Source organism: Electrophorus electricus, chromosome 26, assembly GCF_041902795.1.
Source record: "Electrophorus electricus isolate QZ-2024a chromosome 26, ASM4190279v1, whole genome shotgun sequence".
Taxonomy (NCBI): domain Eukaryota; kingdom Metazoa; phylum Chordata; class Actinopteri; order Gymnotiformes; family Gymnotidae; genus Electrophorus; species Electrophorus electricus.
In genome coordinates, this window is record NC_137522.1 from 1,100,001 (window position 1) to 1,111,648 (window position 11,648).

Genomic DNA, 11,648 nt, shown 5'->3' on the forward strand with positions numbered 1-11,648 from the left:
CAGCGGGTCTTCGCACCAGCCGGTAAACGGCGCACGCACCCGAGCGTTGTTATAGCGTGTTCGAGGCCGGTGCTGCAGTTAACACACCTCGGTTCTGCAGTAAACACCCGGTGTGTGTGAGGCCGTGAGCCAGGGCTGAGTGACCAGCAGGGGTGAAAGGGCAGCGGCTCGGAACGGCCGTGACATTTAGCAAAACCCAGCCGGTCTTCATCTGGGAGGCTGTGTGTGTGTGTGTGTGTGTGTGTGTGTGTGCGTGCACACGTGTGCATATATCCTGCACATTATGCCTCTGTATCTGTGTGTGTGTGTGTGTGTGTGTGTGTGTGTGTGTGTGTGTGTGTGTGTGTGTGTGTGTGTGTGTGCGTGCACGCGTGTGCATATATCCTGCACATTATGCTTCTGTATCTGTGTGTGTGTGTGTGTGTGTGTGTGCGCGCGTGCACACGTGTCCATATATCCTGCACATTATGCCTCTGTATCTGTGTGTGTGTGTGTGTGTGTGTGTGTGTGTGTGAAAAGACAAATACTCTTACATGTGCTATATTTCTGATAAATGGTTCTGAAAGAGCTGAGCATGTGCGGTTTGTCACCAGGAGGAGTGCGGGACTGCGGCCCGGGCGGGATAACCACCGCTCTGCTCTCCTCGCCTGAGAAGTGCCAGTCATTTTCTGACACATCAGAAAGCTCTCCGTCAGCCCAGCTCACATTTCCCAAAGAAGTGTCGGGCTTTGCGCGAGAGTTTTGGGGCGGTGGTATAGGAGCGGGAGTAGGCAGCAGCGTGACACAGGAGCACACTGGAAGCTCTTTGCTGACGGCGACGTTTTTCAAGCAGTCCCCGTTCTCTTAAAGATGAGAGACGCAGAGGGAAAGTCAGACCTGTCACCTTGGCCCTGAAACGATCATAAACCTTCTTGTGTTTAGCTAAACGAACGATTCGTCCTCTGTCCGGCCTGTCCAGATGCCAGGGAGACTAAAAAGACATGGGGAGACAGAGAGAGAGAGAGAGAGAGGGAGAGAGAGAGAGAGGGAGAGAGAGAGGGAGAGAGAGAGAGAGGGAGAGAGAGAGAGAGAGAGAGAGAGAGAGAGAGAGAGAGGGAGAGAGAGGGGCAGAGAGAGAGAGGGGGAGAGGGAGAGAGAGAGGGAGAGAGAGAGGGGCAGAGAGAGAGAGGGGGAGAGGGAGAGAGAGAGAGGGAGAGAGAGAGAGGGGCAGAGAGAGAGAGGGGGAGAGGGAGAGAGAGAGGGAGAGAGAGAGAGAGGGGCAGAGAGAGAGAGGGGGAGAGGGAGAGAGAGAGGGAGAGAGAGAGAGGGGCAGAGAGAGAGAGAGGGAGAGAGAGAGAGAGAGGGAGAGGGCGGTGGGATCTAGCTAGCGGCTGGGGGAGCTTGCGGGCTAGACAGGGCAGGAAGCTGGTAGCATTGCCGTCGGATCAGTGAGGATGGGGGGGAGAGAGAGAGAGAGAGAGAGAGAGAAAGAGAGGGAGGGATGGAGAGAGAGAGAGAGGGAGAGAGAGAGAGAGAGAAAGAGAGGGAGGGATGGAGAGAGAGAGAGAGCTGAAAAATGAGATGCTAAGAAAAGATTTGGCAGGAGCCAAACTGAGTATTAGGTATACACTAGAGCCTTAACTGCTCCTCTGCTCTCTCTCTCTCTTTCTACAGTCTCTTTTCATCCTCCCATCTCTGTCTCCATGACGCTAGAGTTGAGAAGTTTCTTGGAATAAAAAAAACAAACAAACAAAAAAATCCACTGTGTACCAAAACAAATAAATAACTAAAAATAAAAAAATAAACGGCTCAGCCTAGCGGATGTGATTTAGGACTGCCCCGCATGCTGTGGCCTTGCTCACGCACAAATCTCCGTTACGCGTCTCCTGCGCATATTTACATTAGCGGCACGTCGTTATGGACGCCGCGAGACCGGCGATCGTGCCGCACTCGGTGTTGACTGCTAACAGTACAGCATTAACGCTACGGCGATCGGGCCCGGTTTGTCGTCGCAACTTAACTCGGGGGCCCTTTTTCACGTCGGTCGGCTGTCTGCAGGCGAACTCACACGGTGCGATGAGATTTTTCATGCACACATCATTAGTTTGACGAGTGACCGGGCTAGATCCGAGCTGGCGCTCGCATGCTCCGGCACATCGATGGAATTTCCAACGGGAATGAATGCGGACGGCGGCAGCTCTGGGCTTTTGGTTTTTTCTGATGGGAGTAATTGCGGAGTTGATTGTAAATTCCTGCCTGGCAGCAGAGAGATATAATGCAGGTGGATCGCACCGGTCATACATAGTGTCACCGAAATGAAGGTTGTTCATCCAGTCAATATATAGATCTGTGTGTGGATGGTCAGGAATAGCAGCCATACAGCTTTAATTAAGTGCGCCCCCAAAAAAGCCAATAACCGCGCGCGTGTCGAGTGGGTGTGAGTGTGCCTGTGTGGGTGCATTACATCACACGCAGCTTCCTGTTTTGTATCTGCCAGCAAATGAATGGCCTCCGTCGGTGTCACATGTCATATTGTTAGTCACGGCTACCCCTGCCAGAGACTCAAGGTCACCTGCTCCACCCAGGCATGAATAATCTATAGGCGGTTCAGTTCCTCCTGACTGGCTGCACAGAGATGTGTCGGGCATGGATTATTTATGCCTTAATATGCCTCCACTGAATGAGTAATCAGTCCTGAGGATGGTAGTCTGAGGTGTCACTTACTGTCTCCAAGTCCACACTAATATGTTCCAGATTTGGAGTACTAGATCTGGGCTCTTCATCTGGTTAAACTGATCTTACCGTAACAGTCGATGAGAAAGGCTTTCACACACACACACACACACACACACACACACACACACACACACACACACACACACGAGTAACAAATGCTAGAAACAGTTTGCGAAGTTTACACTTCCTGCCAGTACACAGTTTAGTGCGGAATGCCAGGAAAAAGGAAACGATCACGAAGGCCAGTGAAACCTGGTTCTGCTTTTGGCTCAGTCCTACATTTTACTGTCAAATTGCTCTGCGTGTGTGTGTGTGTTTAAGCGCGTGTCTGCGTTTGTGTGCGTGTGTGTATATATGTGTATATATATGTGTGTTTGTGTTTATGCATGTCTGCGTTTGTGTGCGCGCGTGTGTTTATGTGCGTCTGCGTGCGTGTGTGTGTTTGTATGTGTGTCTGCGTTTGTGTGCGCGCGTGTGTTTATGTGCGTGGGTGGTCATGCAGAAAACTAAGCCACCCTCTATGTCTTCGCCGGTAACAATCACTGAATCTCAAAATGTCAAGTTCTCTCGTGTGGTTCTCTGGTGGCCAACCCCTCTGGCTCGCTCTCATCTCCGTGCCCAGGAGAGCTCTCTCCAGGGCTCCGCGCCGGCCCGCTGGCCTTCAGAGGCCCACACACACCTTCAGACAGAGCAACGAAGCGGAACTGCACAAACACAGGCGAAACACTCCTGCCTCTCTGGGTTAACAAATTCACACACTCTGTCAGTCACCATAGTCAACACGCTGTGTGTGTGTGTGTTTTAGCACCGTACACTCTGGCTCCCTCATTACATTTTTTTCCCCACTGACAAGCGGGCTATGATGAATTTGGAAACTTTTTCAAGGTTAGCCAGAAACTCACACTTCCGGAGCAGACAGAGAGGATCGGGTATGGTGGGCTTTTGCCATCCGGGAGCAGAGCATGGAATTGGGAACAATAGCGGCTCCGGAGTGGAGCAGGAGTGTTCATTTTTCATCCACCCTTTTGGCCTTTTCCACACACAATGTGAAGAAGCAATTTGAAATATGATTAATGATGATAATAAGGTCAAACGTTGGATCGTTCATTTTCACCAAGCGCCCGCTGTAGAGTTTTGCTTTGGACAAAGCAAACACTGTTATCAATGCATCAGGGCATGATGTATAATAAACTCAAATGCAGCCTCAGTCTTGTGAATAGAAGTTATTATACTGTAACTACGTCCTTTACACCTTTTTTGAACGGACAAAGATGTGGTTCGTCACTCTCACCATCCTACACAATGACGTTAATGCTCGAACATTTCCTGTATTCTGATAATCAAATGGGTCGATGGCCAGTCGTAAAGACTAAACCCTCCCGCCACGCGGAGAAAGGATCCCGCCGTACTCAGGGAGTGGAAACAGGAACAATATAATTCTGTTCTCCAGGCACAAGGGCCCACACCTTCCATGAACATAAGTGTAGCATCACTGGTTTTTTAGAGCCAGTCTCAGGGAGCTGCACTCTGGCAGGAACATGCGGAAAGAGTATGTAAGTGAGAGCTGAACTGAACATATTTCTGATGCAGCAAAGCAAGAGATGGTTTATCCACATTAGAAGGAAACCAAAGATGTTTATGCTATGATGTTTGTCATCACGTGAACTCGAACCTGGGGAATTTAAGCACTGGGACTGGTTTAGTACTGGCTTATTCATTTACGATCTGGGACTGGTTTAGTACTAGATTATTCATTTAAGAACTGGGACTGGTTTAGTACTGGATTATTCATTTAGGAGCTGGGACTGGTTTAGTACTAGATTATTCATTTAGGATCTGGGACTGGTTTAGTACTAGATTATTCATTTAGGAGCTGGGACTGGTTTAGTACTGGATTATTCATTTAAGCACTGGGACTGGTTTAGTACTGGATTATTCATTTAGGATCTGGGACTGGTTTAGTACTAGATTATTCATTTAGGAGCTGGGACTGGTTTAGTACTGGATTATTCATTTAAGCACTGGGACTGGTTTAGTACTGGATTATTCATTTAGGATCTGGGACTGGTTTAGTACTAGATTATTCATTTAGGAGCTGGGACTGGTTTAGTACTGGATTATTCATTTAGGAGCTGGGACTGGTTTAGTACTGGATTATTCATTTAAGCACTGGGACTGGTTTAGTACTGGATTATTCATTTAAGAGCTGGGACAGGTTTAGTACTGGATTATTCATTTAAGCACTGGGACTGGTTTAGTACTGGATTATTCATTTAAGAGCTGGGACAGGTTTAGTACTGGATTATTCATTTAGGAGCTGGGACTGGTTTAGTACTAGATTATTCATTTAAGCACTGGGACTGGTTTAGTACTGGATTATTCATTTAGGAGCTGGGACTGGTTTAGTACTGGATTATTCATTTAAGCACTGGGACTGGTTTAGTACTGGATTATTCATTTAGGAGCTGGGACTGGTTTAGTACTGGATTATTCATTTAAGAGCTGGGACAGGTTTAGTACTGGATTATTCATTTAGGAGCTGGGACTGGTTTAGTACTAGATTATTCATTTAAGCACTGGGACAGGTTTAGTACTGGATTATTCATTTAGGATCTGGGACTGGTTTAGTACTAGATTATTCATTTAGGAGCTGGGACTGGTTTAGTACTGGATTATTCATTTAAGCACTGGGACTGGTTTAGTACTGGATTATTCATTTAAGAGCTGGGACAGGTTTAGTACTGGATTATTCATTTAAGCACTGGGACAGGTTTAGTACTGGATTATTCATTTAAGAGCTGGGACTGGTTTAGTACTGGATTATTCATTTAAGAGCTGGGACAGGTTTAGTACTGGATTATTCATTTAGGAGCTGGGACTGGTTTAGTACTAGATTATTCATTTAAGCACTGGGACTGGTTTAGTACTGGATTATTCATTTAGGATCTGGGACTGGTTTAGTACTAGATTATTCATTTAGGAGCTGGGACTGGTTTAGTACTGGATTATTCATTTAAGCACTGGGACTGGTTTAGTACTGGATTATTCATTTAGGATCTGGGACTGGTTTAGTACTAGATTATTCATTTAGGAGCTGGGACTGGTTTAGTACTGGATTATTCATTTAAGCACTGGGACAGGTTTAGTACTGGATTATTCATTTAAGAGCTGGGACTGGTTTAGTACTGGATTATTCATTTAAGAGCTGGGACAGGTTTAGTACTGGATTATTCATTTACGAGCTGGATTACTGAAATGTTTCCTTTTCCTGCTTTTCATAAAAGTCCTTTGTTGGTTCGCCTTTGCTGACCTGCGCAGTACTGCCTGAGTATTAAATGTACATGAGGCAGCTGGCGGAAGGCAACAGGTGCTACGCTGCGATTGTTTCCACACTCTCCCCCTCTCTCACTTTCTCAGTCACTTTCTCTTGCTCTCCTACTCATTCTCTCTCTCTCTCACACACACAGACACACAGATTGATCTGTCGGAGGCTGTAGTCTTTTGAACATTCATATTCGCAGGACAGCATCTCCTCTCATTCTCATCTCTTTCTTTGCTTAACCTTTTTCTGTTTTCTGTCTCTCATTTTACAATTCCTGGATCCATTTGAAGGAAAAAACAAATGTCCAATAATAATCTGGAACAGTTTCTTCTGACTGGAGGTTGAAAAGATTGGAAACCACGCGCACACCCACGCTCACACGCACGCACACGCATATGCACACGCACGCGCACACACACGCGCACACACACACTCACTCTCACCCAGCACAGCTCTACACGCTTGGCTGAACGATAGTGGCACTGCCTCAGACAAGCTTCCAGGCCCAGTGACATAAATCTCTGATACCAGCACAACACTTACATGTATTTGCCAAAGCAGAGCGGTTTTGTGTGTGTGTGTGTGTGTGTGGAGTCTCGCTCTCTCTCCCACCTGCATCCTTTATTTAATTAGGCTGGTAGTGAGTACCTGTGTCTGTGCACCCCAGGACTATTTACAGAATATGTACTATTGTTCATTTTTGCCTTCGTTTTCATATTTAAGTTTAACCCTCCCCCCCTCTCTCTCTCTCTCTCTGTAGAGGAGGACTGTGTAAACTGTACAGATGAGTGTCGTGTGCTGGGTCACTCAGACCGCTGCTGGATGCCCCAGTTTCCCACGGCAAGCGGGGGTGGGGTGGGTCCCGCCCAGGCCGACGGCTCTGACTACCGCACCAATCTGTTCGTGCCCGCCGGCATGGAGGCCGTAGCCGTGGAGACAGAGCCGTACGAGGCAGCGGGCAACCCCGGCGGCAAGAAGACCTTCTGCACGTTTGGTAAGGAGCGGAGAGATCACACCATCCTGGTGGCCAACGTCAAGCCGTACCTGAAGGCCAAGCGGGCGCTCAGTCCCCTGCTCCAGGAAGTACCCTCCGTCTCCTGTAGTCCCGCCAAGGCCTCGCCATGCTCCTCAGCCAAGGGCGTGGCAGACGGCGCCGAGGGGAAGCCTGGGAACAGCCACTTCGGGGCCCCGGACGGACAGTATGCCTCGCCGAGCAAGCAGACCAGGGAGCGGGCCTATGGCACGCTGCCCCCCTCGGACCCCGTGGCCAAGGTGCTGGCGGAAGCGCGCTCGCGAATCAGCCAGGAGACGGCGGCGGACGCAGAACGCCCCCTGGAGCACGGCGGGGTCGGCGGCGAGCCGGGCCGCGGCGCCGTGGATGCCGAGCAGGTGGTCAGGGACATCGACAAACTGCTGCAGGACTGCCGGAGCGGGGAGGCGGTGAGGAAGTGAGCGCGCCCCGCGCTCCGGACTGGCCAGCACCGGCAGGGAGACGAACGAAAGGAAGGACGCGGTGGAGACGGGCGGTGCGTGAGCTCTGAAGCGCTCTCCGAGAGAGCGGGGCCAGCAGACAAGGACAACTCAAGATGTCTGAAAAACAGTCTTATAAATAGAAAAAGGAAAAAAGAAAAGACAAAACAAACTGTCTGGACACCACGTCGCTTTTTTGTTGGGGGTGGGGGGGGATTCTTTGGGAGCTACAGCAGCTTCAGTGAGCTTTTCTTTAAGTGCCCACCAGCTAAAAACCTTCATTCTGACTTGAATGAAGGGCGCTCTGGCCCCTCTTAGCCCAAAGGATGCTGGGAGAATGGCTTATCCTGACAATCGCAGCTAATCTAGTGGAGTGGATCAAACAGCTTGAGTGCTGTTGGACCTCATCAAGACAGAAACATGCTCTTATCTTTTCAGACTTTGTATTATCAGTGTATGAAGTGCAAAATATCTCTGATATCGCTGAGCTATTCAGGGGAGGGCAGGCAGGGCGGTAACTGGGAGCTTAATTAAGAAATGTTAGCATTTCTTCACTGGCCATCTCTAGTCAAATGTGTAAGATGTGTTCCCTCCTCCGCCCCATGTATTCGTACATATAGAACATTCCAGAATAGTGAACCTGTTATTCTCTCATTCATCAGTCCTTTGTGTGAACACTGTCTTCAACTTGTTATTTCTTTTAAAGTGACTTTATGCGTATCCAACATTAAATTAAGGCAATCACAATCCTGTATATTAGGGACATATTTCCTCAACTGTGAAAAGATATATATATATATATATATATATATATATATATAAACTTATGTACAGTGTCCAGATATTAACTAAAATATTTATACATTTTCTAAAAAAAAAAAAAAAAAAAGGGAAATTGTTTAAAGTCAGTTGTGCTGAAGCTGAAATTGCAGTTGAAGATATTTATTAAACTGCAAAGGACACTTTGCTTTGGATCAGAAAATGTTTTAAAAAAGAAAAGAAAGAATACTACACAGAACAAAAAGGACATGTCCCGTCCCTTCCGCCTTTACTTATAAACAACATCATTCAGTGTGCTAAATGTATCCAATTTAACGTGTTTACATCAAAATGACATATTTTTATTGATTTTTCTGCGGTTTCTGTGCATATGAGCCAAATTGTTAAGTGTACAAGAGCTATATTGTGTATTTTATTAAATTAATATATAGTTGTGTTGCGATATACATGGGCTTACACTGTATTTGGCAACTGTTGCCTTAGTAGCTGTCAAACTCTGTGAGTTTCATTTACTGTTGGGTTTCCTCTGTCGTCTTTCTCTCTGTGCTCTTAATGACTACGCGGTCTCGCCCGCGTCTCGCCCGCGTCTCGCCCACGTCTCGCCCGCGTCTCGCCACCGACACGGGCTTGTTTTGGGGGCTTTTCTTTTTTTACGTGTTCAGATGAACGCGCTGGCTTTACCTTTTTCGAAGCTTGTTGAGTCAGCACATATTTATCCAAACAAAGCGAAACAAACACACAAGCATCTGAGTGCACTGTTGCAAAGCAGAGATAAACTTACAGGGCAGCTATTTTTTAATTGCGACAATTTCCTGTCATTTGGATTTTTTCCGCTTAATTTCGTTCCTTCTTTTCCTCCACAAAATCCCAACGTGCCATGTGTGGAGCAGCGCGGAGTCCCGGGCTAACATCGTATGATACTGCCTTATTTGATTGGAGAACTTCTAATGCGACTGCAGTATACTTGACTGCAAAGAGGAGGAGGGAGATTTTGGGGAGAATGTGCGATTTTGTTTTGTATATAAGGACCAAAACGAGGTTCCTTTGGCGAGGTTACGTATCTGGTTTGTGTGTGTGTGTTTTGATTATCACAAGCTAGTTAGAAATTAGATGCACCTTTCCCTCAGACGTCCACAGAATTCCCCATCACACTTTCTCTTGGGTTATATGGGACCCAACAGTTCTGGTCTGGTTTTGGTTTGAACGTGTTGTTCTACTCGTCTCCGAGCTGTAGCTGTAGCTGGAGATCGAGGACTTAGGCGACACATTCAGTAGTTTAGGTCTCCGGTTCGTAAAAGCTTCGCACTGCTTCTCCTTCTGAAAAACAAACGATCACCAGTCACCTAAACACCTAAGAAACAAAGAGAAGGATCTGAAAGTGGCTCTCGAGCGGCTGAGTCAGGCCTCGCCCGGGTGATGAGTGGTCTATACCCTTCAGGCCTCGCCCGGGTGATGAGTAGTCTACACGTTTCCATGGTGATACTGCACTACCATGGACTTGCTGCAGTACAGCCATGTGACAGCACTTGACCTGCATGGGTGGTGCAGATGGGGCTGGGGCAAGGTGGTAGGGGGTGGAGGGGTGGACTGGGAGGGTGGAGGGGCTCATGATCAACTATGTCATCTGTTGCATTTGCTTGGGGGAAAGTTAAACACCAACCTCCCTCTTCTTATCCTTAGATCCTTACACAGATACAGTCACATATTTATTCTTTTTTTGTGTGTGTGTGTGTATTTATTTATTTATTTTTAACCAGGATCTTCTATCCTGTCTGAAAGGAGGTTCTTCTTCCCCTGTCTTATTTTCCCCCTCACATCATTCTTCATTTCTGGTGTGGTGGGTTCATCAAGATCCAGGCGGAGATTTACTGAGGCAGGAGTTCACTGTCGCAGGGGAGGAGGTGAGAGAGAAAGCAGCTTTCTGTTGCTTCTAAATGAGTCTCCCAGTCCCCCCACCCCCCCAAAAAAAGAGAAAAGAAACAACCCACAGTGACGAGTTTGACATTTTTTGACACACTCAACGTAACTGCAACAAATAATGAGACACGGCAAGCAGGCTGGCGCCTCCGAACTCCGAGCAGCGTCTGCCACCATCTCTTTCTCTCTCTCCCTTCTTCATCGTGCCGACCGCCATCCTCGGCGTGGCACGACACCGTGTGCTTCCTTTCATTTACGTGAACACCCCCCTCAAGAAACATGAAAGATTTGAAGAGCGTTTTAACCCAAAGCCAGACAGATGGAAATAACTCCCCCCGTTTGCCGTTTGTCTCCGTGCGAGGATTTTCTGCACTTCGTACTTTTTAACGTGGGTTTGCTCGTTGTTTGCGGCTTGCAAAGGCGTGCGTGTCGTGTGCTCGGTGCCTCTGTGTGCCCGTGTGTTTACCGTAATCCCCGAGTCTTTTCCCTCATACCAAAACAACGGCATTCTTTCTCTGCTCCTAGATTTGACTCCTCCTGTAAAACCCAGACGCTTTTTTATTTTTCCTTTTTTATCCAAGTTTGATATCGATGACCAGATCAAATCGGTGCTGCCTTTGCCTCCAAATGGACCCTAGCCATCCCAAGGCGTCTTGTCAGAAAGCCTGTAAAAAAAATGCGGGACTGTCAGTGATGTGGAATACATGGTTTATTACACCAGCCATGCAAGCTATTTGCTGCTTAATGACGTATATGTTGCTGAGGTCATCACATAGTTGAAGATGCCACATAATGCGCTGTGTCCTCATTATCGCGTGATTACCCTGGGCCAGGCGTGACGTGAGACTGATCGCCGTGTTAGTCAGACTGGTGTGTTGTTAGCCATGGAAGTCTCGGGCTTCAGTGCATAACAGAATGAGACCCTTTTTAGACTGTCATCCTCACTCACCCCTTACCCTCACTGTTCATAAGCCTCTGCTGACCACACACACACACACACACACACACACACACACACACACACACAGAGGGAGCCACAATACCAAGGCATACATTGTATGGATAAGCTCAATTGCTATTGTCTAAGGCTGTGTTCTATGTGATCTATCTGAAAACAAACAAAGAAAACAACAATAAAAACAACGATTACTAATACATATGGCTCCTGACTGTGTGTACGGCGTGCTTTAGTGCTGGCCATCAACATGCTATTATAAGAGCAGGACTCGACGTGAGTTTCTATTGGATGTTCTCGTTATCCACTCATTAAAGATAACGGGAATATGAAAAAAAACCCTGGACTGCTGCATGGTAAACATTCATATTTACTAAACATGCTCTAAACATCTGCAGTCTATTTGCAGCAATATACATAATTAAATACGTTTTGGGCCTTGCCTTCTTGTTTGCTGTTGTTCTGGCTTCAAGGAATCAATATTTTTCT

General features: G+C 47.3%; 1 protein-coding gene across 4 annotated transcripts in view; it reads left to right on the forward strand.

Annotated features, from left to right (window-relative positions):
* pcdh17 (protocadherin 17) overlaps positions 1-11,359 on the forward strand; it is a 59,845-nt gene extending 48,486 nt beyond the window's left edge. For all 4 annotated transcript variants that reach the window (XM_035523091.2, XM_081708476.1, XM_081708475.1 and 1 more), the window contains exon 5: positions 6,798-11,359. In XM_035523091.2, the coding sequence (XP_035378984.1) occupies positions 6,798-7,489 (692 nt within the window). In that variant the 3' untranslated portion in view covers positions 7,490-11,359. The remainder of the gene's footprint in view (positions 1-6,797) is intronic.
* The last annotated feature ends 289 nt before the right edge of the window (positions 11,360-11,648 follow it).